The following is a 27,257-nucleotide window of genomic DNA, read 5'->3' on the forward strand; positions in this document are numbered from 1 at the left end:
TGTCTGCACTGTTAATATGCAAGCAAAGCACCGGAAGCAGACCCCCAAAAGCACTAGATCCGGCAATTGGTCCCATTGAAAACCTGGTCAGAAAATGCGCACGCAGCATGCATGCATCCATAGGCTTGCCGCTTTCAGCGGCAGCAGCACTCCACACTAGTGCTCATGGCTTGTCCATCCCTTCCCAGCTTGCCACACTGACAAGTGCATGCACCATCGCTTCGTCATTTCAGTACCAAAAAACTAAGCCAGGCAGATTGTATGACTCTAAAGCAGTCAAAGCTCAATGTAAGAAAGCCCAGGTACCAACAAAATATGTTTACCAGAATGTATGCAAGTTCATAATCAAAAGGAATGCAGAAAGCTGGACAACTCAATACTGAACTTTTATGTCCACAAGGAATTACTACATGTAGCCCAGCATTGTTTCAGAGCGCAGCGCTTCCCATTGCCCATTTGCCCTTGAAAAAACTCTTATGTTTGGCTAAGTTGCTATGTCTAAAAGACCAAGCTATAACTTTGAATTTTACGCACAAAAAAAAGCTATAACTTTGAACATCATACTGCAGATATACAATACATGCACTGGAAACAAAACGCATCAAAGACACCTGCTTCCGCTTGGAAATGTGACAAACCACATCCAGAGGAAATAAAGGTTTTTCTGCAATCATTTTTGTTCTAGTCCTGTACTCCTTTACCTAAAAGAAAGAAAGAAAAAATGCAACAAGGAGCAGTCGTCATATGGGACACCGGAAATCAAACAGATCATGTGCTGGACCAGTACAAAGCTTTCAACTGAATGTTCAGAAAGAATAGATTGAGGAGCATGCATGAACTGGCAGAACAGATATCTCCATCTCAGGGGCCACTCTATATGCTTCTTATCATTAGGATATAAATCAAGCAGGTACCCGAATAATCAATTGGTTTTCGTCTAAAATGAATAATGAATTGCTATCTCATTGTGCAATCAAAGAGAAATGGACCCAATTTACAGGTGGTCCTCTTAGTCATCAGCCACTAACTGAAACATGTCAGCATGGCAGCAAACTGTGATGTCTAAGCACCCTACACTGATATTACAATCCCCAGCAAGTAGAGCAGAGAGATGGCCCCAGAGGAATCAAATCAAGATCACAATCGCATATATCTTGGCTTTACACTTGCAGTTAGCATTGCATGTTCTGAGCTCATGGTTCTGTCCCTTGCCAACTTGTCATAATAGCTGCACCTGAACTAAACTGCATGATGCTACTCTTCTCTTCTCCCTCGTCTATAAATTCATCTGCTTAGTAGTTAGCACCACCATCTCATCATCAGTTCACCCACAAGCCAAGCACTACAACACCTAGCTGAATATACAACCTGACACAAAAGTTTCTCTGAACTTTCAGCCAAGAAATTCAGAAGGAGAAGCAACCATGGTTAGTGCGAAGAGGCTTGCTCAAATGGCAAAGAAGTGGCAGAGAATGGCAGCCATGGGGAGGAAGAGGCTCAAGCGGACGACATCGACAAGAGCAGCCGACGAGTGCTGCACGACGTCATCGGTGGCGGTAAAGGGCCACTGCGTCGTGTACACCGCCGACAGGGGTCGGTTTGAGGTGCCGTTACAGTACCTCGGCACGGCCGTCTTTAGTGAGCTCCTGAGGATGTCTCAGGAGGAATTTGGTTTCGCAGGCGGCGATGATGGCCGGATCACGCTGCCCTGCGACGCCGCTGTCATGGAGTACGCCATGTGCTTGCTCGGGAAAGATGCCTCCGCGGAAGTCGTGAAGGCCTTCCTGAGCTCCGTCGCGACGCCCTGCTGGTTTGACGGCGGTGTGGTGGCGCCATGCGTAGGGTTTAACCAGCATGTAGCCGTTTGCTAGCTTCAGAAGAATGGCAGCTGCTACTGCTAGGATCCTTGTTGTAGCCACCGTTTTGGTTCGACGCAAAGTGTAAATATGAAGTACTAGTTGGTTAGAAATGGAACAGTTTTTTAACCGTTGAGGTATAAATGAAGGAACCTTCTTTCTCTGTCAGCTTAGCCTTTATTGGGTGAATTGGTTCAACCTCAAGGAAAACCACATGATCTGGCACCTTCCGCTACATCGACACGAAGTACCATAAACGGGGATGCTCGGCATGTCATGCTGCTTCTCATCACGACCAAGCCACCAATCACCAATGGCGCCGTCTTGTCTCCGGATAGGACTTGCTTAGAGATTTTTTTTTCCTTATTTTTATGTAATAAAGTGGCACATTTGGTACTTTGTGACTGTGTGAGTCCCGTGCGCACAAGTGGGGGGTTGATGCCCTGTTGGTTAACTCGGTTGTATCGCTTGATATATAATGTTGAGATCAATCTATAATCTTCTATTTTCGAAAAAATAAATGAAATGAGCAGCTCTATTGGACCAAATTTCTCGGTTAGAACCTGAGATGCAGCGTATTTTGTTTGTGAACATAAGGCTAACAATTTTTAACGATATGCAAATTGTTCTAACCGTTCTTGCAAATTCAAGCCTTTTTTTTCATATGGTCAGAAGACCGTATTCTACTACTGTCATGAAGATAACGGAACAAAGTACTGAACCCAAGTTTCAACCCCGCACGGAAGTTTTTCACATACCTGCCGCATATCGCTAACAAGAACACAAGCCAACTACCAAAATATTGTACTTCCTCCGTCCAACAAAGATGTCTCAATTTTGACTAAATTTGAATGCATCTATACACTAAGTCATGTCTAGATACATTCAAATTTTGACAAACTTGAGACATTTTTTGTTGGACGGAAGCAGTACATGTAATGGAACTGGAGATGCCCGATTAACATATGGCCCACATGCTGATTCAGAGGGGAACTTGCCAGTATGTCAATGCATGCACCCTTGGATGTGAAACCAATGAAGTAAGCAAAGCACTGGAACCTAGCAACTACTAGATCAGGCAATTAGCCCCATCAAAAACATGGTCAGAGGTTTCTCAAAAAAAAAAAAACATGGTCAGAGAAAGTTTAAGCATTGCATTTGCACCTGCTCATGGATTTGCCCCTTCCTTCCCAGCTTGCCGCACTGACAAGTGCATGCACTTCACCCAGCCTTTCCCCCATCTTGCTTTTCCATCGCCTATAAATTAAGGCACTGAAACAGATCAATTGCACTATGACCATCACTACCAAAAAACCAATCATCACTTTCTAATTATGCCAAGCAGATTTGTATGTTTCCAAACTGAAAGAACTCAATGCGAGATTAAAGGACATGCATGTACCAAAATATGATCTCTAAATATATGCAGGTTCAGAACTAAAAGTGCTGCGGAAAGCTGGACAACTCAATGCTGAACATGTATGTCCAGAAGGAATTAATACATGTGGCCTAGCATTCTTAGAGAGTTTTCCATTCTTGAGTTATTCTTATGTTTGCATAAATAGATATTTCTAAGAAACCATACTATAACTGGAAACATCGCATTTCAAATATAATACATGCATGTATTGAAACCAAACAGTCAACAGAAAGCCCATCAGAGACATCTGTTTCAGCTTGGCAACGTGATAAAACCACTTTCAGATGAAACAAACGTCGCTTTGCAATCACTTTGGTGCTTACTCCTGTACCCAAAATAAATAAAATGCAAGGAGCAAGCCCATGTGATATGCCGGAAATCAAGCAGGTCTAGTTTCATCTGAAAGTGTACAGAGAATAGATATATTAGGGGCATGAACAATGCATATCACAATGTGAGGAATCCATCAGGAGAAGCAAATAGGTAGCGTAACTGATCAGTGCTCACCGAAATTGTTCAGTCCCTGAACCTGGATGCCATCGCTGTCTCCTTGCAATTGCCGATAGCCATGATCTCGGCACGCCTCTTGTTCTCAACGCGTTCAGTATGGCAGCCACACATGATAAGAAAGCAAACCAATGCCTACTAGTTGCCACTATAGGCTCCAGCACACACCAAACATTTGGCCCCATCACAATCTTATCCAAATTAATCATACTGCAACACTGCATGTGCGGATCCCATGGCCTTGTTGATTGCTAACTCTTAATAACAACTACACTTCACCGTCTCGATGTCCTTCCCCTCTCCTATATATTCAGCAAGCAGCTGGTTCGACACCATCACTTCATCAGCTCATCAACCAAGGGAGCATTAGAGCATCCATAGCACACTTCTTCAGATTTCCAGCTAAAAACACAAAGACCGAGAACCAACCATGGCCGGTGCCAAGAGACTTGCTCAACTAGCAAAGAAGTGGCAGAGGGTGGAAGCACTTGGGAGGAAGAGGCTCACGGTGACAGCCAAAGAAGATGAAGAATGCTGCACTTCTGTACCAGCCAAGGGCCACTGCATCATGTACACGGCTGATGGGAGGCGCTTCGAGGTCCCGTTGGTGTACCTCAGCACGACAGTCTTTGGCGAGCTCCTGAGGATGTCTCAGGAAGAGTTTGGCTTTGCAAGCGATGGCAAGATTACACTCCCTTGTGATGCCGCAGTGATGGAGTATGCAATGTGCTTGCTCAGAAAAAATGCCTCTGCCGAGGTTGAGAAGGCGTTGCTGAGCTCTATGGTGACTTCATGCCACTACATTGGTTGTGCGATGCCTACTGTTGGAGCCAGCCAGCAAATTTGCTGTTTATAACCCTGAAGTAGTTTCCTGCAGAGTATAAGATAGTTAGGTATCATACAATAGAAGGAAAATTGCATGTAATGCAATATGATATTGAAAGCAATGAAGCATTCCTGCCAACCAGCTGTGGCAGCTATTATTCTCTTACATTTTAATTGCATACAACTATATAATGAATCAACAATGGTCGCCACTCTATTTTTAGATGTCAATAGGTTCATACTTCTGCACTGAGAATACACAAGTTTCTATACAATCTATAATCTAAGCCACTTTTCTCTAAAAATTAAAAAAAATGCGGATTAGCGAAATGACAAGGCAGCAGAGGAAACATTTTCAGTGATGAACCCTCTGGAAAGAAAAATAGAAGGTCCTCAATATAAGAAATAATGAAGTAGGAAAAAAAAGAAAATGGAAGAGAAAGCAGGCTTTATTTAGGGTGTATATCCTTTTGGAGTAAAAATAAGTGACGTTTCACAGTTACTGAAAGTTTAGATGTCCTTCGACCCACAAAACTTTACAGAAGGATAGTAGGCCTGAAAAGTGCTCAATGACAGTTGACAAGTACCTGTTATTCACAATCTTCAGGCATGGAGCTACTTGAAGGCTCAAAGGAAAGTGCAGAGAAGGAGCTTAGAAATGGCTTCCACATGCAATATTACAAGTCAGGTAGGCCATCAACATAACTGAGATGTGACACTGTTAAGCAAGTTGTGTGTGTTGCATCAATTAACGCCGTCCAACAAAGTCTTTCCATCTGCTAAAGGAAAACTATTGACAACTGAACCATGCTGTCTTGTCTGCCAATATCGCTTTTCATAATAGCTAAGGAACTATTCATCGGTTTCTAATTATGCCAAGCAGATTTGTATGTTTCCAAAGAGCTCAATGCAAGAACTAAAGCCCATGTACCAAAACATGATCTCTAAATATATGCAGGTTCAAAACCAAGTGTTACGGAAAACTGACAACTCAATGCTGAACATGTATTTCCATAATTAAAGCATGTGGCCGAGCATTCTTAGAGAGAGTTTTCAATTCTTGAATTATTATTATGTTTGGAAAAACATATATGTCTAAGAAACCCTAGTATAACTGCAAACATCACGTTGCAAATATAATACATGCATTGAAACCGAACAGTCAACAGAAAACACATCAGATACATGTGATAAAACCACTTTCAGATGAAACAAAGGCTGCTTTACAATCACTTTGGTGTAATCCTATACCCAAAAGAAATAAAATGTAAGGAGCAGTGCCATGTGAGATGCCGGAAATCAAGCAGGTCTCGTTTCATCTGAATGTGCACAAAGAACAGATTTATTAGGAGCATGAACAATGCATATCACCATGTGAGGGATCCATCAGGAGAAGCAAATAGGTAGCCTAATGGATCAGTGCTCACCGAGATTGTTCGATCACTGAATCTGGAAGCCATCACTGTCTCCTTGCGCACTGCCAATAACCATGTTCTCGACACACCTCTTGTTCGCAGCGCGTTCAGTATGGCAGCCACTGATGAAAAGAAAGGGAACCAATGCCTACTAGTTGCAACTATAGGCTCCAGCACACACCAAACATTTGGCCCCATCACAATCTAATCCAAATTAATCATACTGCAACACTGCATGTGCCAATCCCATGGCCTTGTTGATTGCTAACTCTTCTCAATAACAGCTACACTTCACCGTCTCGATGTTTCCCCTCTCCTATATATTCAGCAAGCGACCGGCTCAACACCATCACCTCATCAGCTCATCAACCAAGGGAGCATTTGAGCATCCATAGCACACTTCTTCAGATTTCCAGATAAAAACACAAGAAAACTGAGAACCAGCCATGGCCAGAGCCAAGAGACTTGCTCAGTTAGCAAAGAAGTGGCAGAGGATGGAGGCGCTTGGGAGGAAGAGGCTCACGGTGACAGATAAAGAAGATGAAGAATGCTGCACTTCTGTACCAGCCAAGGGCCACTGCGTCATGTACACAGCTGATGGGAGGCTTTCAAGGTCCCGTTGGTGTACCTCAGCACGACAGTCTTTGGCGAGCTCCTGAGGATGTCTCAGCATGAGTTTGGCTTTGCAAGCGATGGCAAGATCACACTGCCTTGTGATGCAGTGGTGATGGAGTATGCCATGTGCTTGCTCAGGAAAAATGCCTCTGCCGAGGTTGAGAAGGCGTTGCTGAGCTCTATGGTGACTTCATGCCACTACACTGGTTCTGCGATGCCTACTGTTGGAGCCAGCCAACAAATTTGCTGTTTGTAACCCTGAAGCACATGCATGCACAGATCCTGATGTTTTCTTCTGTCCTGTAGTTTGGCTGCATAGTATAAGATAGTTAGATACCATACAATAGAAGGAAAATTGCATGTAAGCAATATGATCTTGGAAGCAAAGAATCAGGAACATGGAGAACCAGCTGTGGCAGCCATTTTTTCTTACATTTTAACTGCATACTACTATGTGATGAACCAAGAATGGTTACCACTCCCTTCTTCTTTTATTGAGAAAACGTAAAGCTTGTGTCTCTATGCATATATTAGAAGGAAAGATATGTACAAGCCTGAGCAAGGGCAAACACCCCAAGTTACAATGCTACATGCTGAAACATTAGATCCCGCCGGGAGAATCAACCCGAGCTCTACCACCTCTGCTGCGCCCACAGACAGGTCTCCGCCTCAATTGTGTCGATCAGGTCAGTGATGTGATGACTTCATACTTCTGCACAGAAAATATACAAGTTTCAATACAATCTACTATACTCTAAGCCAGTGCGTTAAAACTATAAAATAATCGTGGATTAGTGAAAATCATGCCGTAGAGGAGACATTTTCAATTATGAATCCTCTGGGAAGAAAAATAGAAGTTATGTGGTATAAGAAATAATGAAGTAGGATTAAAAAAAAAGAAAATGGAAGAGAAAGCAGGCTTTATTGAGGGCGTATATCTTTTTGGAGTAAAAACAAGTGATGTTTAATTGTTAAGAAAAAATGGAAGTCCTTTGGCCCGGAAAAATTACAGAAAGAGAGTAGGCCTGAAAAATGCTCCATGACAATTGACAAGTATTTGTTATTCACAATCTCCAGACATTCAGCTACTTGAAGGCTCAAAGGGGAAGTGCAGAGAAGGAGCTTAGGGATGGCTTCCACATGCAATGCTACAAGTTGGACAGGTCATCAATAGAACTGAGATATGACACTATTAAGCAAGTTGCTGTGTTGCATCAATTAACAGTCAGTCTGTGCATCTGCTAAAGGAAAACTATTGACAACTGAACCATGATGTCTTGTCTGCCAATATCTCTATTCATAATAGTGAAGGAACTGGTCCTCACACATTGAACCCAGTTTGCATGGAGTCATCATGCTACCTATCCACTAAACATGTCACTGGCAGTCCCTTACAGGCAAAAGCTTTCAGGCTTTCAGCTGTACTGGCAACTTATAGACATTGTAGGATTAACTCCCGGCCCTAGGCAGATTGTTCAGAAGGTTGCATTCTCATGTCAACTAAGTTTTTTTTGTTCCCTTAAAAAACCCTATCATTTGGTTGCAGTGCAGAATTTATCTAATTTGTTAGGTCATGTCTACAGAACAAAAGATCAAATCAAGTATGATATCCTAATATCTTCAGAAAATGTGACCTTAGTGCCCAAATTAAACTGATGATTTAAGTACTGCAGCACATGAAGAACTGACTTGAGAAAATTTGCTTGCTTTGCTACCTGATGGTACCGATTAAAGGGCTTCTTTGGCTGTTTGGCATAGAAATTCTCACTGGAGCATGGAGATGGCTCGAATTAAAATTCTCCCAGAAAAAAAGTTATCTCTTGTATCATGTCGTCTGATAGTTGAATCTTTATATCAGATTGCGTGAATTTTCTCCTGGTCCTAAAACATCCGATTCTACAAAAACATATCTCAGTGGCTAAGTTGGTAGTTATGTACAAAGAGCAAATTGATGGCTGAGTCCCATCGATGGCGCCACGCAGCTAGCCCTGTAGCTTTGGCAATGCCCAGCAATGGAGCTCAAGAACGCTCTCTCAACCTCCTTGGAGGCCTCTCTCCTGACCAGGCACAAGACATACTCCATCACCGCGGTGTCACAGGGCAGTGTGATCCTGCCTCCATCGCCACTCGCGAAGCCGAACTCCTCGCTGGACATCCGCAGGAGCTCGCTGAAGACCATCGTGTCAAGGTACGCCAACGGGACCTCGAACCGTGCCCCGTCGGCAGTGTACACCACGCAATGGCCCTTGTCAGCGACCGTGCTGCAGCACTCGTCGTCCTGATGACCACCAGCTCCGGCAGACACCTTCCTCTGCAGCTTCTTCGCCAGCTGAGCAAGCTTTTTTGGATGGATCATGGTCGATTCTGATGCGTTCTTGGCCGTGTATTGCACTTTGTCTCCAAAGGTGTATTGTAGATTGCGACTTGCTGATGAGATGAAGAAGTTTGTGTTGAGCAGGCCATGGATTTATAGCAGAAGGAAGAGATATCTCAGGGCAGTGCATATGCAGGGTTGTGTGTAGCTATCAGCAAGAGCGGTGGGCAGGAGACAATGCCATGACCACCATGCATGCAATGTTGCAGATAACTGCAGACAATGTGATAAATGATCAGCCACTGCACCAACTCAGGCAGCTTGCAAAACTCCCAATTAATATGGGGTCCTCATGCTAGACCGATCAGCATGGTAGCACAGCCAATCAATGTCCAATTTCAATCCAAGCACGCGCCAAACACTGTTTTGGCTGCCCATAGCCCTGTCCCCTGGGCCCTGCCCACGGCATTACGGCTGCATCAAGAGATATAAATCCATGGCTTCCAAACACCACCACTTCATCACAGAAGAACTTCGCCAGTTTCCAGAAACACAAGAACCCAGCCATGATGAGTGCCAAGAGACTTGCTCGGCTGGTGAAGAAGTGGCAGAGGGCCACGGCTCTGGGGAGGAAGAGACTGGTGTGGTCGTCATCGACACTGGAAAAAGAAATAACCGAAGGGTCGTGCAGCACGTCATACTCGTCAATGGCTGGCAAGGGCCATGTGTCGTGTACACAGCTGACAGCGTGCAGTTCAAAGTGCCGCTTGCGTTTCTCAGCACGACGGTCTTCGCTGAGCTTTTACGGATGTCCAACGAGGAGTTCGGCTTCACAGGCAGCAATGGCAGGATCACGCTGCCCTGCGATGCCGTGCTGATGGAGTACGCCATGTGCTTGCTCGGGAGAAATGCCTCTGCAGAGATGGAGGCTGCGTTCCTCAGGTCCATGGCGATGCCATTACCATGCCACTACGATGCAAGCTGCGTGGCGCCACATCTGGGAGTTGGCCAGCATGTTGCTGTCTGCAGCTCCTGATTGACATTTGCTTTTCTACTTCTGTATGCAATGTAGTTAGATGTAGGAAAACAGGGAAAAGGAAATTGTTTATGTAAAAAAGCAATTCAGTCGAGAAAGATCACCAGCAGTTAGAACCATTGTTCTTCCAATAATGTATATATGTACTTTGTTGCAGAGATAAATGGCTGCTCACATTTTTTTTACGACCTAAGCAGTGTGAGTCAACAATTTATTATATGGTCTCAGACCCAAAATGTTACAAAGAAACGTTGAGGTGGGCTGGAAAATCTTCAGAGATGGGGAGGGAGCTGACCTTATGGGGAAATGATGATGTTTTGTTCAAACAAAGATAAAATTGTAACTTCAAATCTGGATCGGCAAACCTGCAAATGTTCAGAATAGGATCTGTGTGGCATAAACTCAATACTTGGTGCTTACTGCTTAACACCGGTTTAAACCTACAAGTAAACTATCAGGAACTAACAAATGAGCCTTGAGTTGCAACTTACTTTACTGCAAGTAAAAATATACTGAAAAAACTTATGACAGCCCCATAGAGATGATGGATTCAATATTTCAATTCCGTTACATGAAGCCCTGGACTTTTCACCTAAAACTGGTAAACGCATGGTTACCAACTGGCTGTAGGCCCATTGGAGAATGCGGGGAAGATACCAGGAAATGGCTGACACATGTGATGCTAGAAACCATGCAGACAACAAGATATGGAACTGTCAAGCAACTTGGAAGATTTGCAGGAACTAAAGCACCGCTAAATCAACCAACAAACACCTGGCATGCAGCTGTAAGTGAAAAGTACACACCCAAAAGCAGTAAAGCGAACTCTGCATCTGCTCAGGAAAGGCTCTTGGACCATCCTGTCATGCCCCTGTGTTGCTAGCTCTTCACCTCACCTGATTGCAATCACATGGTTGCTGCAAAAACACGGAGACGGTGTCGTCTGATTGCTTTTGATGAATCAGCAAGCATATCTTAAACTCTTGATACAGGACACTGGACCAAACGGAACACCTCCATAAAGGCTCGACCGCTGGACCCAAGATGGTTTCCACGATGCCTCTGACCAGTTCAGCAGCAAAGACTGTACTATGGATCTGATTGATCAGCCACTAGCCCACAATCTTTTCCTCCACAGTGCAACAAGCCATGGCCCAGCCAAATCTGATCTGAATCTGGCTGCCTCCCTTTGAAGCAAGCATTGCACGCACCAAGCTTGTGGTATTGTCCAGTGCTACAGCAACCATATGTCTATGCCTATATATTCGTGGACTAGCTAAGTAAAACACCATCCCTCCGTCCACAAAATCACAAAACATTTCTGAGCAACGTACCTGAGATCAGAACCAAGAACCAGCCATGATCCATCCTAAGAAGCTTGCTCAATTGATGAGGAAGTGGCAAAGGGTCAAGACAACTGCCGGTGAAGACGATGAAACATGCTGCACAACCTCATCGGTCGCAGATAAGGGCCCCTTCGCCATGTACACGGTTGATGAGAGGCGTTTTGAGATCCCTTTGCCTTACCACGGCACGACAGTCTTCGGCGAGCTACTGCATATGTCCCACGAGGAGTTTGGGTTCACAGCTGATGGCAGGATCACACTGCCCTTTGATGCAACCGTGATGGAATACGTCATGTGCTTGCTCAGAAGGAACACATCAGAGGAAGTAGAGAGGGCATTCCTGAGCTCTGTAGTGATGCCTAGCCAATACTCAAGCCATGCGATGCCACCTGCGGTGCAACACCAGCCTCGAGCAGTTCGTAGTTCCTGAAAATACACGAGTTTTGCCCTGTTTATTCTCCATTTTGCCATGTCTCATACAATACGATGTAAAATAGTTCAACACAGGAGAACGAAGATTAGAGATTAGTGTACCACCTTGTTGTATCTTATGGAGTATCTTAACTACAAATGTATAACATTAGGCCATATGGTGCAAGAAAGCGATTCATTTTAAACTCAGGCTTCAGAATACAAAAGTCTAGCTCATAGAAGCTAATGCCTAACAGGAAATTGCCATTAAGAGAATCAAAGATGTGATTCTATTTTGTGCTATAAATCACAAAAATATACTCCCTCTCCGATCCATAATACCTGTCGGGGATTTAGTGCAAAGTTGTTAACTAACTTTATAGTTTATACTAAATCCCCAACACTTATTATGGATTGGAGGGAGTATTTGTTAATTAAGTATGATTTCAAGTCAATTAACAGCCACCCAAACTCTCTTGTTGTTCCATGATCTATCATGCAAGTTGCTTTGAATCAGTTAAGGTATACACTTTTGTTCGTGGCATTAGCCTACACCTAATGACATTAGTAGTTTAGCACTAAGAACTCATGTTAAAGTACTACTTAGTACATAAACATGCAAACAGGATTTACTCCTTGTCTTGTGCTTGAGAAATATATACATAAGAAAACATGAAAGCTTTCAAAGGCACTGGCAAATCGTTTTTTTGAACCGGAGTTCGAGGACTCAATCCATTGATTAAGAAGAAGAAAATTGCCCAGTCAATTAAACGGAAAACCGGGCGAAAACCGTTACAACCGTCCATGGCGCAATCAAAATGACCGCACACACACGCTGGCCGACCTGGCCACCCACACTCACTCCACACACTACAAAAAGAAAGTTGCCGTCGAAGTTGTTCGCGGAAGTCATCGTCATCACACAAACACTCCTCCTGAGCTGGCGACTCCGACCCCCCACCAACGCCCAAGAACGGGTCCCAACTCCTGTAGATGCCAAGCTCGCGTCGGCCCATGCCAAACAGTCGACCACCCATGCTAGCGACCAAGAGGCGCGATTCTGATGGCAAGCTTCAAAGGAGCATATGCAAAGCTTACGCCGAACAAGACCCACACGGACCGGACCACCCATCACCAAGTCATCGTCATCACACATCACTCCTCTGAGCTGGCGACTCCGACTTCCCAACGACGAAGCAAAACCGACACTGGAGAGCTGCCGAACACGCCGGAAGGACCGACTACCAAGACCATCGCCGCAGCCCAAACTCATCTCAACATCACCGTCGCAGCCGCAAAAGACGCCAACAAACCCCACGCAGCCCCACAACCACTGGCCCCACGACCGGTGCAAAACTCCAAAAGCGACACCTCCAAGGAAGAGAGCGACGCAAAGAGCGCCGCCGTTGCCGATCCGAGCCACCGAATCTGAGGTTTCCCCCGGAGCACGGCAAGCACGGGGAAGAGCAAATAATGCCATAGCAACGATGCCTCCAAGGAGGTGAACGACGCCCACGGGCCTCGCCATCGTTGGCCCCGACCAAGGCCGGAGCACGACTTTCGCCAAGGCCTGCTCCACCCACTCCCCACGCCGGCGGCCAACCAAACCTGCAACACGGCCACGCACACACCCAAGAAGGAGTGGCGCCACAAGCCATAGCCACAGAAGTCGCCCTACCCACAGATGCCAATCCTCACCGAAGCCGCGGAAGGAACTGCAACGCGAGCTGCTGGGAAGACAGAGGGCACATCCAGCAACCACTAGAGGACCCTCCGTCTGCCGCCACACCGAAAGCACCGCCGCCCACCGACGCATCACCAACCACCGCCGGCAGCCGACCCAGCCCGGGCCCAATCTGGCCGGATTAGGCCCAACTGACCATCACGCCGGGCGCCTATACCAGATCCGAGCAGCGGCCGTTGCTGCTCCACCGCGCCCGAAGCGCCGCCCATCACGCCGGGCGCCTATACCAGATCCGAGCAGCGGCCGTTGCTGCTCCACCGCGCCCGAAGCGCCGCCCATCACGCCGGGCGCCTATACCAGATCCGAGCAGCGGCCGTTGCTGCTCCACCGCGCCCGAAGCGCCGCCCGTCGCCGCAAGCCGAGCGCCCGGCCCTCCCCAGCCGCAACAGGAACTGCAGCAGCCAGATCTGGACTAGGAGCAAAGGCCCAGAGCCCCCCCAAGCCTCCTCCTCCACCCCGCTGCGCTGCCAAGCAACAGCAGCCAAGCCTCCTCGCAGCCCCCAGCAGGGCACCGAGATCCAGCCCTCGCCCGTGCGCGGCTGCACTCCAGCCGCCGCGAACCAGCAGCAAGAGGCCCCGCCACCGCCATCCTCGATGGCCTTGCAGGCTTTCCCGTTAGCCATCTCCGGCAGCGACGAGGGGAAGGGAGGTGGGTGGGGGAGATGGCAGCCTGGCTGGCGAGTCGCCTCCCGTGTCGCCCCGTCTGGGGAGCGACGCGAGAGCTCTTCCTTGATTAGGCAGGATTACTGGCAAATCGTCATTGCAGGTTAACTTCAGGCCCTTGCTAGGTCGTCAAAAAGGTTGCATTCTCATGTCAACTAACCGTTCATTGTAGTTCAAGGTTTACCTAATTTGTAGGTAAAGTTTACAGAACAGAAGAACAAAAGGAAGTACCAGAAAGATGCATAATATCCTAACCTCTTCAGAAAAAATTGAGGACTTTGTGCCCAGAATCAACTGGTGATTTGTTAAGTACTTGAGCACATGGAGAACTGACTTGAGCAAAGTTTCTTGCTTCACCACCTGCTACTACCAATTAAACAGTTTCTTCCATATGGAAATTTCTCACCGGAGTGTGGAGAGCCAAAGAGATCCAGCCCGGTCCATGGATGCAGGCTCTAGCTGCGGATATGACGGCACCGACAAGAACTGAGTAGCAAGATCCCACATCAGGATCAATGGTGCTAGCACATGAAAGGGATCAATCTGGACTGGACAATCTCAATACACCTCAATCTGGACCGCACTATCTTAATCTGGCGGTTCTCGTTAGGGCTAAGAGCGCAGTTTGTTTATCTCCCGTGCTGTCACCGGCAGACTCGTCCACTTCCACCGCCCGTCCCCTCCTCCCTCCAACTGCTGCTGCTGCTGCTGCTTCCTGCTCTCGCAGTCCACGCCCACAAACTATGACCCCATGGTTTCTCTACTACTTCCTTCAGCAATGTGAACGAACTTGTGTACAAACTACAAACTATGGCAAAAGAATGTGTTTGGGGCGGCAAAACAAATCATTTGCACAATTTCCTGTGATATTAAAATCTTACATCACATTGGGTAAAGCTCCCCGTGGTCCTAGAAAACATCTGATTCTACAGAAACATATTTCAGTAAGCTAAGCTAGCAGCTAATTAAGCACAAACAAACTGATTGGTGAGTCCCATTGATGGCGCCACATAGTTGGCACTCTGGCTGTGGCAATGCCCAGGAATGGAGCTTAGGAACGCCTTCACAACCTCCTCAGGGGCCTCTCTCCTGACCAGACACATGACGTACTCCATCACTGCCGCGTCACAGGGCAGTATGATCCTGCCTCCGTCACCGTTCACAAAGCCAAACTCCTCCACAGACATCCGCAGGAGCTTGCCGAAGACTGTTGTGCCAACATACGCCAGAGGGACCTTGAACCGTGCCCCGTCAGCAGTGTATACCACACAGTGACCCTCGTTGGCAACCGTGCTGCAGCACTCATCGGGGACCATGTTGGTGGCCTGCCGGTGGGCACCAGCTCCGGCCGCCAACATCGTATGGCACTTCCTGGCCAGCTGGGCAAGCTTCTTTGGATGGATCATGGTTTATTCCTTCTTGGCTTGGTCAAATTTCACTTTGGCTCTAAAAATCCAGAGGTGTGGTGCAGCTTGCGATGTTGCTTGCAGTTGCAGACGAGATGAAGGAGTTATGTTGAGCAGGCCATGGATTTATAGTAGAAGGAAAAGAGGGCTCAATGTGGGTTGTGTGTAGCTATTAGCAAGAGTGCTGTCCAGGGGACAAGGCCATGAGTGTTCTGCATGCAACGTTGTTGCAGCTAGCTGCAGACAACGTGATGAAATTATTTTGATGAGATTTCCAAGCACCAACCATGTCTGAAGCATGCTTGTGGCTAGAGAGCCCCATGGGGTCCTCGTGCTATTTCCCCGGCAAACCGATCAGCATGGCTGCTCAATCCAAGCTCCAGCAAGAGGGACACTTCCCCCAGCAGAATCTGATACAGATCACCTCAATGATCGCAGCATCGCATGTGCCGTGCTCATGGCTTTGTCTCCTCTCTCCTGCCCAAATATCACACTGCACCGTGTCTATGTAGACGCCCAATTTTCTCATAAATCCAAGGCTAAGCTAGCCTCCAACTCCAAGCACCATCACTTCATCCACCAGATAAAGCCATTACAAGTTCCAGCACCCAGAAGAATCTCTTCAGTTTTCCGGACAACCAAGAAACCACCATGATCAGTGCCAAGAGACTCGCTCGGCTGGCCAGGAAGTGGCAGAGGATGGCGGCCCTCGGGAGGGAAAGGCTCACCTGGTCGTCATCAACATGGCCAAAGAAACCGATGGGCTGTGCGGCACATCATGCTCATCAGTGGCCAGCAAGGCCTGCTGCGCCGTGTACAGCACTGATGGCACGCAGTTCGAGGTGCCACTTGCATTCCTTGGCCCAGCGGTCTTCGGCGAGCTCCTGCGAATGTCCCAGGAAGAGTTTGGCTTCATGGGCGGTGACATCAGCAAGATCACATTGCCCTGTGATGCCACCATAATGGGGTACACCATGTGCCTGCTCAGTAGAAGCTCCTCCACAGAGATAGAGGCAGCATTTCTCAGCTCAATGGTGATAACATTACCATGCCAGTATGATGCAAGCCATGTGGTGCCACGTCTGGGAGTTGGCCAGCATGTTGCTCTCTGCAGCTCTTGATTGCCACCTGCTTTTATAATCTTGTATGCAACTTTGTTCAATATAGAAGTAGCAAAAAAGAAGAAGGAAAAGTGATGTAAAGCATTTTGATCTTGCAATTAAGCAAAGATGCAAACACGGAAGATGACCAGTAGTTAGAGACATTGTTCGTTCAATGTAATAAACGATCACATTTTTTTAGGACCTAAGCACTATACATCGACAAATTTCTTCTGCGCAGTTATATGGTTTCGGATCCCAAATGTTACAAATAAACATCAAGGGCAGGGAAATCTTCACAGATCGAGAAAAGAACTAACCTTTTGAAGAAAGGCTTCTGCTCTTTGGCCACCCAAAGATACAATTGACGAATTGTACTCAAATCGGGAACGGCAAACCTGCAAATGTTCAGAAAATTGGGTTTGTGACACAGCATGAGAAAACGGCTCATGATAATATTTGGTGCCTCTTGTTATGCTTATCTCATGGATGTCTAAGTGAACCGTCATGATGCAGAGGCCGAGAGAGTCTTGTCTTTCATTTCCAAAAAAAACTTAACAAATAAGACTCGCATAACAGAAATGCTTGTTCCCCAAACAAAAATAACGACATGAAACTAATGTCAGATCCCTGGACTTCCATCTAAAACTGGACACCTGACAGTTGCCGACTGGTTGCAAGACCATTGGAAAATACAGGGAAGATACCAGGAAATGGCTGACACATGCAGTGCTGCAAATCATGCAGACCATGGGTGGACACTAAGATATGGAACTGTCGAGCAACTGGCCAGATCTGGAGCAATCAAATCACTATTAAACCAACAAACACCTTAGCATGCAGCTGAAAGCTGCAAGTGAAAAGTACACAATGAAAAGCACTGAAGTGAACTCTGCATCTGCTCAAGGAAGGCTCCTGGACCATCATGTCATGTCCCTTTGATGCTGCCTCTTTGGACCATCACGGGGTTGCTGCAAGGTACCCAGACGGGGTAGCCAATCCATTCATGAAACGTTGCTCAATCAGCACATCTCTGTATCTCTTGATACAGGACGCTGAACAGAATGGAACACCCCCATAAAGGCTGGACCCGGGATGGTTGCACAATGCATCTGCCCAATTCAGCTGCAACGACTGTACATACACATCTGATTGCCCAGCCACTAGTCCACTATCTTTGCCTCCGCGGTGCACCAAGCCATGGCCCAGCAATATCTGATCTGAATCTCACTGCCTCCCTTTGGAGAAACCATTGCATGCACCAAGATCATGGCCCTGTCCCCTGCCAAATGCAAATAAAGCATATATTGTGCCTATATATTCATGAGGTAGCTAGTAATACACCATCACTGCATCAGCAAATTCACAAACTGAACATTTCTCAGCAACATACTGAGAACCAAGAACAAACAGCCATGATCCATCCCAAGAGGTTTACTCAGTTGCTGAGGAAGTGGCAAAGAGTCAGGATGATCTCCAGAGACGACGAAGCCTGCTGCACGACATCGCAGGTCGCAGACAAGGGCCACTGCACTGTTTACACGGCGGATGGGAGGCGGTTCGAGGTCCCGTTGGCTTACCTCGGCACGACAGTCTTCGGTGAGCTACTAAGGATGTCCCGGGAGGAGTTTGGGTTCACATGCGACGGCAGGATCACACTGCCCTTAGATGCAGTTGCAATGGAGTATGTCATGTGCTTGCTCAGAAGAAACGCCTCTGAGGAAGTAGAGAGGGCGTTCCTGAGCTCTGTAGTAAGGTCTTGCCATTATTCGAGCTCTATTATGCCATCCGTGTCACTGCGCCGGCAGCTTGCAGTTTGTAGCTCCTGAAGATATGCATAGTTTGCCATCATTGTTCTTCATTTTGCATGTCATATCCAATACAATTTCAAATAGTTTAACACAGGAGAATGGAAGTTAAATATTAGCGTACCAGCTTGTTGCATCCTATGGAGTACCCAAAAAATTGACATATTCAGCATTCAGAGTACAGATGTTTAGCTCATAGAAGCGCTAAAGCCTAACAGGCAACCACTACAATTCAAAGAATCAAGGGTGTACTTCTATGCTCTAACACCTAACAGGCAACAACTACAATTCAAAGAATCAGTGTGCTTCTATGCTAAAAAAATTGTTAAAATATACTTATTAATAATTTCAAGCAAATTAAAAATTGTATATATGCAGTTCTTTCAGATAATACAATGTTTAGACTTTAGAGGCAAATCAAAGCAAGCTGGCAAGGGACAAGGTCATGAACTTAGCACATGCAATGTTTAGACTTTAGAGGCTATCTCTTTGGTCCTTATTGGAGCCAGTAGTGGTAGTGTTTGGGTGATTGGATATCACAATGTGCTGCCATACTGACCTGCTTAATGGCTCATGGGCATGCTTCATGAGGACTACATGTAAGTTGGGTCCAAGATGTGAACAGTGAGGAACAGTTCTGTTTGCAATGAGATATTAATTATTTAAGATCTGAATGTCCCCTGAGATTGAGATATGTAGTCTGATCGTTGTTGCCACTGCCTGCAATAAGTTGTTTTTGAACGACAACTAGTTTTAATGTGTTCAGGGATCCAAACAAGTGAACAACGTGCCCAACAATTTCATATAACCTCTTTAGCTGGTAGTCTGTTTGACATCTCATGTGAACTTCATTTCATAGCTGCTTCTTACACTCTCCAATATGGACCTACCGGACTACATTTAGCTTATTATCAATATTGAGTTCTGAACAGTTCTACTCAACGATATTTCCCAGTTGAGACTTGAAGCAATCATATCTCTTTCTGAAAAATAGAGCAGGAACTAACATCAAGAGCAAAAGAAAGAGAACCCATGTTTCCTGGTCTCAAATGTGTCCTGTGTGCATGCCCTCAGGCAACTTGCTGCAACATCAAGAAGTATATTCTAGTTTTCATTTGCAGCACGTCATGTGGTCGCTTCATTCAACCCATGTTTCCTGGTCTGTATTTTGCTGTGGGCACTACCTGGTTTCAAGTTTCAAATGAAAAGGCTGATTCGTCACCATCCAATGGATACCTAAATAGACCCAATTCTCAGGGCGTCTATATGATTGGAATTTTAACCAGGGTGTCATCGTGATGTATGATGTTGAAATTTTGGACTATTGTGCAACATCATCATTTAGCTCAGCGTTGCAGGATCAGACCCTCAAAAGCGGTACTCAAGAAAAAAAAACACATCCCATATTAAATATTGCAACCACGACTATATCCTTCTTTGGGACATATAGTGTGCCAGATTATTCTATAGAAACGGCATATTCTGAAAGCATGAAAGCATTCAGAGGTAGTGGCAACTTACAAGCATTGCAGGAGTAACCTCTGGCACTCGTCGAGATATATCCCAAAATCCCAAATGTGGCTAGAGTTCCCATGTCAAATAATAATCGGCAACCTGTCCATTATCGTGTATCATTATATGACTCTTAACCGTAATTTCTACGAAACAGAAAGGCAAAGGCATTAGAAGATCTCACCGGGATGTGCAATGGAAGAGGTGCTCGAGCCGCCGCGCGGCGCACGCACGCGTAGAAGGGACCCCCACGCGCGCCCGACGCCGCCGCCAATCGCCCCGTACCGGGGGGCATGAGCGGAAGATTTGGTAGCGCTCGCGCCTGATCCGCTTCCCTGATAGACGGAGGCTTGGTGGCAGCCTCGTCCCCGCTGCGCTCGCCCATCGTCGAAGCAGGCGAGAGCAAATCCGACCTACCGAGCCGCAACTTCCTGGGTAAACGGTAATACAGAGTTTTCCGAGGGGTCCACGTGCAAAATCTCAAGAACCACTTGGGGTGCGTGTATCGATCTTTACAGCTCACCTGAGATCGGACGGTCGATGAGAAACCTCGGTCTTGTGCCATGCGAAGGTGTCAAGAAAAAAATTGAACAACATTTGCACCGTTTGAAAAGATTTACTGCCTGCGATCCAAAATTTTACAGCCGGGCAAGCAATGCTCACTCAGCCAACTTGATACACAGTCTAGAGTCTTGACTTTGCTGGGGAGGGAGGGAGTGTTTTCTAATTCTTGTCGAAATATTACATGTAACTAGACGTTTTTAAAAAATAGATACATCCATTTTTAAGCAAATTTGAGACAAGAATTAAGGAACGGATGTAGTACCTATCATCAGATTGGCATAGAAAGAAATCATATGATTTCATATGATTGTACCATTTGACGATTCTATGAGATGCCAGAATATAACAAGCTCACTCTCGTTTGAGATACTTTGCATTCCAGCAGGGCAGAATTAACTTCAGGGATCATACGATTAAAACTTGGTGCAACGTCCAGAGCCTTGACTTTGCAGGGTGGCATGTAAATAAATGAGTTTATACGATTTGATATGGTTGTACCATTTGAGACTTCCATCACACAGAAAGAGTTTGATTCTCACTTCAGATAAACTATATAATAACCTCTGGGGCATATACAAACGATAGAAATGCAGCAGCAGTTTGGGAGCAGAACACAAATCCTTCTTCACTCAATTGAGTAAAATGAAATGCACTAGAGAAGTATATAGTAACCTACAGGTATATGGTGTGGTGTTGTTTAGAAAGCGGCAAAGGTGTAATCATGGTCCACTTTGCGCGCTACGGAAGCTTTCCAGATGATCTCAGTGCCTCAAAGCGTGCAGTCAGAGTTTCGAAGTCCAGAGGCATGTTTGGATGAACACGGGAAGTGCTGTTTGCCTTTGGCGGGTCAGGGAAATCGTCTTCTGGTTCTTTCTCTTCGGAGTGATGATTTCCTGGGTGAGACTCTCTTCTGGGAGGTGGTGGCCTTTCCATGGACTGTATCTCGGCATCACTTTCATCCCCTGCCTCTGAATTCCATCCCTCCGAGTCATCAAACTTTATCTCCGAGTGCACCTTACGAGCAGCACGGCTGCTCCTTCTGCGCATCTTTCCAGTACCCAAATCAACTACATCAGTGTCTTTATCTTCCACATGGTTTGATCCACTTAATCTCCTCCATGTGCTTCCTTGGGATTTTATGTCATCAAAGGAAACTACATTTTCTTTCCTGGAGGATCTGCTTGTGTTGCTCATTGATTGTCGTCTGCTAGAATTGGTGGACTCACGAAGAGTAGTCTTCCAGTCATCATCTTCATCTTCATCTTCATCAGATGAATGGGCGCTCTTATTGGCAAGATCAGCTGCAGCCTTGGCAGCAGATGCTGCTTGAGCAGCAGATTCCGCAGCTGCTCGAGCAGCTGAAGCAGCATCTTTGAATTGGATAGTATCTTTGAATTGCATAGCACCCCCGTTATCATACTCATCAGCATATCCAGAGCTGCAAATGAGAATAAGAAGGCACAGATAAGCACCTGATGTTATACGGGCAGGTTTGGATCTGTATTTACACCGGAAGAAGTTGACAAACCTGCAATTGGATGGGCTAGGTTGCACAATATTTGCTGATAGAGTAGTCTTCATGGGCATATTGGAAGCTTCAGCAAATGAATTAGGCCCTTGCTGCACAGAAGTACAACCTATTAGATCAAGACACAAAGCATATAAAATAAAAGTATGCACATGAGAGTTTTAGTAGCATATACAATCATCTCTTCAGGAGGTTTGAGAAGATCCTGCTCAGTCTCAGCTGTATCCCAATCAATTTGATGCTCCTTTGCAATCTCCTTCAGAACTTTCAGCTTAGTTTGCCCAGAAGGCTTATTAACTGACAGCTTCTCAATTAGCTTCAGAAGGTCATCAATTACAGAAGTGAGCATAAGACCCAGTAGTCAAAATTTGAACAAAATAAAATATTCACACTTACAAGGTTATTAACACAAGCATTTGGGCGCAGATCAACTGCAGCAGCAACGAAATCTTTACCATACTTCTTTTCAAAGAGGTCACGCATCCTACTGAGCTCAGGGAGTTCAGAGCACCTTGGAGCTGCAAATATCAAACTGCAGATGCCTTCTTTCAGGTCTGCTGGACATTCCCTATTGGTAAGGTTGGCCGATAGCACAAGATTAGGACCTTGTTTTCAGCACAGACATTTTTGAAATCAAGGAAATGTTGCAAAACATACTTCTGTTTGGCAATGATGGGAAGGCGTGTAACAATCAACTCGCAGAAAAGTTCAACGATCTCATTCGCTGCCATAATGTTCTGTTCTCTAATTACATGCTCAACCTGCAAAACACCAAATTCTTGATTTCAAATATGATTTGCAATGATTTTCCCGTTTGTTATGTTCAATGTGTATGGATGTACATAACAGCATATAATTTACAAAATTTTAATATGGAAAGAATTCAACGTTAGATTAGACTGAAACGTACTAACAGAATCCGAACATATCTGATTTGTACAGAAATTGACTAGAGTCAAACCCAACTAAATATGGATGGACATAAAGAACAAATCTTGCTTTGTTTGGAAAAATTAAAGGCGTAGTTAAGAAGTTTCCTTATCACGCTGAATTTAAGGCAGTTAATAATCTCTCCCGCATCAAAGTTTTCCATATCTGAAATAGGTTCCCGGATTTTGTCCAAATCAACCAACAAGTATAGTCACCGCGAGTCGCGGGATTAGCACAGAGCACAAGAAAGGCAACTCGAACTCAAAGCTCCAATGCCGTAAGGAACTGGCGACAAACCCAGTCTCACCGACGAACTGACACATGATGATGCGTGCGAAAACAAACCGAAACATGTAACAGAGGATCTAGCGTGCGTACCCTGATGCGGGCGGTGTCCTCCCGTCCGTCGCGGAGCAGCGCGGCGATGTCCCCGCGCATCTTCCGCACCTGCGCCTCCCGCCGGTTCCGCAGCAGCTTCATCCGGGCGGCCGCCATCCGCGCCTCTGTCTTGCTGGAATCCCCTCGAAACGAGGCACCCCCCACACTGTTAGTAAGGAAATCAAACGAGGACGCGGTGGTCGATGGGGTGGTCTCGGGAACGGGCAGAGGGACGGACTGACCATTTGGAGGCGCTGAAGGAGCCGCGGAGCCGCGCGGCGGCGAGGAGGGCGCCGGCCAGCCTCTTCAGCGCGCGCGCGGGCGACCTGGACCCGCCGCCGGTGGCCATCATCATCTTCCTCCTCTCCGGCTTGTCGCCGACGGCCGGCCGGAGGCGAGAGGAGGCGGCGGCTTCGGTGTGGTTTTGCCGCGGATTGCTGGGTGCGCGTGCGCTCCCGTGTGCGGAGGAGCTGGGGGGGGGGGGGGGGCTTTTCTTGGGGTTTCCTTTGCGCCGGTCGATGCCGCGCTGTGCGTCTCCAACGGTCACCTTGACTCTCTTAACCCGGAAAGATGCTCCTCCACGACACCGTCGATTACTCGATTTATCCTGAGGCAGGGCCAGTTTTTGCTGACGCGTGGGACAGCTTATGTTGTTGGGTCCACTCTCTCGGTGGCACTTGGGGAGTTTCCCGTTGGGGCGCCCAATAGCTACGGGGAAGTATTGTGGGGGGCAATCTATGACGCCTTGGCCCCTCCCGTCGTATGGTAGTACCAAGAATGGCTAAGGCCCAACCGGTAGAATGGACCGAACTGTGTCTTTGAACCAAGGTAAAAGGGGCTGGCTTTGTTAATGGGCTTCAAACGGGGCCTCACTTTTCCGGGTTACGGACATTCCTTAACGATTCCTTGTCTCCTTTTTCCGGCCCAAAGATGAAAGATGCCTCTCTTTTTTGAGTTGGGGCCTTGGGGGGATACATCCCTTGCTGACAACCCCTGTCTTGAGGAGAGACAGAGACAGAAATGCAGTACGGCTGCATGCACGGAGATGCGGTCAAGTCGAGTCAAAGGGGCTGTGCCGGCTGTGCGCCTAAAAGGCCTTTGGCACCAGGCCACACCATCTGCAAACAGAGACTTGCATAAATTCTACAGTAAACAATCATCTATCCCAAGGTCACTCGCATCCACATGCCCTCTTAGACCAAAGTTCCACTTTGCAGTGGTGTCGCAACAGCTACATCGAGCTCTCCATTCAGAAATTCAGATCGCCGCAGCATGCTTCAGCTGCTGCAGCAGTGAATCAGAGATAACAAACGGCCGACCGAGCGGCTATACGTGGAGCTTTCTTCCAGCTCCGGCCGGTGCAAAGAACAGAGAGATATGGTCGGTTAAGGTACTGCATCCTGTATTCCTGTGGGGTTTCGCAGGCAGCATCGACCCGTGCCCGCCGCGCGCAGAGGAAATCTGAGGTGATTGGCGAACAACGACATGGAAATCTGCGGGGAAAAGTTCGCCAACGACATGGAAATCTGTGCGGAAAAGCTCACGGCCGGACTATCAACAGAAAATTATTCACCGGAGGCCGGAGATCGATAAAGACGAGAGCTATAGTACTCCGGGTGTTGGCAATGGCAGACAGAGCGCACTGTGCGTCTTTTCACGTACTACTCGTACTACTCTCTGTTGTTCCCGTGAACGACAATCTTCCTCGCTTCGCGCACGTTGACTAGATAGCTAGCTAGTACTCGTGTTAGATCTCGTGTTGGCGCGGCTCCCGTTGATGATCGGGTTCCCAAGGGAGAAAGGAGGGATTGGGCAAGCTCCCACAAACCAAAGCGAACCTGCAGCCTTAATGCTCCCCTTGACAGTCTCAACCTTCGGTCCCGTGTGGACCTCCGTATACCTACGCGGCACAGTTATAATCTCAAGGGATCTCAACGGACATGCCAAAACGGACATGGCATGGTCACATGAATTGAGTACTCTACAGTAACATGCATTTTCCGGCCTCCAAACTTGATCCAGTACTGCGGGCGCTAACTCTGAGGAAAATCAGCCAAAGGGACACAGTACAAACATGTGACTCGAGAAATGGCGGTGGCTTTTGTCTTTTGGCCGGACCCCTTTGTATTTGCGCTACCGCGGCTGTATCGGACGCGCGCGGCCACCTCGGCCGTGCACGCGCCCACCACGTGCCGCCGGCCAGGACTGACGACGCACCCTCTGCGCCTGAGCCTGCGACAGCGTCAGCACGCGCATGCATGCATTCCTGAATCCTGATCCCCGCGACCTCCAGGGTTATTTGCGAAAAAGCTGCAGCCATACATGCATGCATGCAAGCACCCGCACGCGCCGTGCATACGGGCCACCGCATGCCGGCCGCGGCGTATCGATGCCATTGCCATGTCTTTGTCACAGCCCCTCCTGAAGCCGCCCGAAGAGACCAGCTGCCGTAGTGCCGTGTGCGTGTCTCCGCGTCAGCACTCAGCAGTAGATCTATAGGCTGGCTTTTTCTATCGATCTCTGCTGCCGTGCCGTCGTCGCCGTCTCGCCGCGCGCCGCTCATCCTCATGCCCCGGTTCTCGCCGACCATTGCCGATCGATCATCGACGACAGGGAGTCCGGCTCCAGGGCAGCTGCCTCGTGCTTTTCAACGTAACGGTACGGCAGACGATAAACTTGCGTTAATTTGGCCTGTCTTTTATTTGGAACTCGCGCTTTCCGAGCGTGAGCACTGACCGTGTTATTAGCTGCAAGGCCGTTTGATAGATTCCTGCGCGGCCTGTCTGCCCTTGTGCAGAGAAGTCTTGTTTTTATCCAGTGGAGTCTCGGTTGGATCGACCGAAGATGCAAACATTGCCGTATTCCTGCCGCCGGCCGGCCCATCATGCCCGATTTGCAACCCTCTTCGTTTTTCCTTATCAGTTATCACCTTCGAGGCTTCGAGAGTTTGATTTTTCTCTCTAGATCTCTTCTTTTTGCACGTTCCAGTATGAGTATTTTCTAGATCACCAAACGATGGTGACAAGTTCTAGGTGGATACGTTTTGTCACCGATATGCACTAGCAGCAGGCGTATGTGCTGCTTCGGCTACCATTGCACAATCAGCAAGCTGAGCTGCACCTGCACCTGCACCACACGGCTCTCGCGCCTGAAGAGTACAGCTCCATTTCATAATTCTTGTCAAAATATTACATGTATCTAGACACTTTTTAAGAATAGATATTTATATTTTTTTGGCAAATTTAAAACAAAAATTATGGATCTGAAGAAGTACTATGTCCTTATGTCCTTGAATCGATTTTTTATTTCTTTCGACAATTGCCCTTGAATCGATTGAATTCCACGTACATGAGTTTATCGATCGGGCCACAGATCGATGTCAGCTGCAACCGCGAACCGAATCTGACCGCGACCAGACCGGGAGCACGAACGTACGACTTTGCATGCCATGAAAGATGAGACCCCCAACCACACAGTGCGTGGACCGATCAAGCTGTCCTGCAGCTAGCTACAGGGACCCGGCATGACTAGATCTCCACGGAAGAAAAGTTGTCCAAATTCTAACCAAAGCATGCATGGCCGCCGGAGCGGGGCACCTTCGCTTTTGCCTTCCATTCGCTATTTCGCTCTCCAAATAAGCAAGACGCTTTTGACACCAGGGTAATGGGAGTGGTTAAACGGACGTACTACGAAATGTCCAAGCGCATGCATCTGATATGGAGGCCCGTCGCCGCCGGCCCGGTCACGGCCGGGAGCCAAAAAGCGCGCGCACCGGTCGATCTAGCCATCGATCGATCTGCAACGAGCCAACGCCAACGGAAACTACAGGTGGATAGCTGGTGGAGATTCGAAGGATCGATCAATGGGTCCGCTTAAATT

At 47.1% G+C, this 27,257-nt stretch overlaps 7 protein-coding genes and 3 pseudogenes across 7 annotated transcripts; 7 read left to right on the plus strand and 3 right to left on the minus strand.

Annotated features, from left to right (window-relative positions):
- Nucleotides 1-717: 717 nt before the first annotated feature.
- LOC100823406 (auxin-responsive protein SAUR36) lies at nucleotides 718-2,252 on the plus strand. The gene has a single exon (XM_014902505.2). The coding sequence runs from the start codon at nucleotides 1,425-1,427 to the stop codon at nucleotides 1,869-1,871; it is 447 nt and encodes a 148-aa protein (XP_014757991.1). The 5' UTR covers nucleotides 718-1,424; the 3' UTR covers nucleotides 1,872-2,252.
- Nucleotides 2,253-3,785: 1,533 nt separating this feature from the next.
- On the plus strand, nucleotides 3,786-4,774 carry LOC100820959 (auxin-responsive protein SAUR36). Its single transcript, XM_003578523.4, has one exon. It carries the CDS (start codon nucleotides 4,214-4,216, stop codon nucleotides 4,637-4,639), a length of 426 nt encoding a protein of 141 aa, XP_003578571.1. The 5' UTR covers nucleotides 3,786-4,213; the 3' UTR covers nucleotides 4,640-4,774.
- A 1,664-nt stretch (nucleotides 4,775-6,438) lies between these two features.
- Nucleotides 6,439-7,060, plus strand: LOC106866751 (annotated as a pseudogene).
- Nucleotides 7,034-9,499, minus strand: LOC100821556 (auxin-responsive protein SAUR36). The gene is made up of 2 exons (XM_024463537.1): nucleotides 8,354-9,499; nucleotides 7,034-7,350 (listed from the first exon to the last, which is right to left on the minus strand). The coding sequence occupies exon 1, from the start codon at nucleotides 8,992-8,994 to the stop codon at nucleotides 8,569-8,571; it is 426 nt and encodes a 141-aa protein (XP_024319305.1). The 5' UTR covers nucleotides 8,995-9,499; the 3' UTR covers nucleotides 7,034-7,350; nucleotides 8,354-8,568.
- LOC100821867 lies at nucleotides 9,481-10,152 on the plus strand (annotated as a pseudogene).
- On the plus strand, nucleotides 9,988-11,955 carry LOC100822175 (auxin-responsive protein SAUR36). Its single transcript, XM_024463539.1, has one exon. The coding sequence runs from the start codon at nucleotides 11,348-11,350 to the stop codon at nucleotides 11,762-11,764; it is 417 nt and encodes a 138-aa protein (XP_024319307.1). The 5' UTR covers nucleotides 9,988-11,347; the 3' UTR covers nucleotides 11,765-11,955.
- Nucleotides 11,956-14,978: 3,023 nt separating this feature from the next.
- LOC100822488 (auxin-responsive protein SAUR36) lies at nucleotides 14,979-15,896 on the minus strand. Its single transcript, XM_003578526.4, has one exon. It carries the CDS (start codon nucleotides 15,556-15,558, stop codon nucleotides 15,118-15,120), a length of 441 nt encoding a protein of 146 aa, XP_003578574.1. The 5' UTR covers nucleotides 15,559-15,896; the 3' UTR covers nucleotides 14,979-15,117.
- Nucleotides 15,897-16,192: 296 nt separating this feature from the next.
- On the plus strand, nucleotides 16,193-16,892 carry LOC100823706 (annotated as a pseudogene).
- Nucleotides 16,893-17,977: 1,085 nt separating this feature from the next.
- Nucleotides 17,978-18,589, plus strand: LOC100822800 (auxin-responsive protein SAUR36). The gene has a single exon (XM_010240156.3). It carries the CDS (start codon nucleotides 18,074-18,076, stop codon nucleotides 18,485-18,487), a length of 414 nt encoding a protein of 137 aa, XP_010238458.3. The 5' UTR covers nucleotides 17,978-18,073; the 3' UTR covers nucleotides 18,488-18,589.
- Nucleotides 18,590-21,055: 2,466 nt separating this feature from the next.
- On the minus strand, nucleotides 21,056-23,849 carry LOC100823111. Its single transcript, XM_010240160.3, has 7 exons — nucleotides 23,621-23,849; nucleotides 23,379-23,511; nucleotides 22,728-22,831; nucleotides 22,467-22,638; nucleotides 22,246-22,386; nucleotides 22,071-22,162; nucleotides 21,056-21,980 (listed from the first exon to the last, which is right to left on the minus strand). Exons 1-7 carry the CDS (start codon nucleotides 23,731-23,733, stop codon nucleotides 21,281-21,283), a joined length of 1,455 nt encoding a protein of 484 aa, XP_010238462.2. The 5' UTR covers nucleotides 23,734-23,849; the 3' UTR covers nucleotides 21,056-21,280.
- Between the last annotated feature and the right edge of the window lie 3,408 nt (nucleotides 23,850-27,257).

This window comes from Brachypodium distachyon, chromosome 4 (genome assembly GCF_000005505.3).
Source record: "Brachypodium distachyon strain Bd21 chromosome 4, Brachypodium_distachyon_v3.0, whole genome shotgun sequence".
Lineage (NCBI taxonomy): Eukaryota > Viridiplantae > Streptophyta > Magnoliopsida > Poales > Poaceae > Brachypodium > Brachypodium distachyon.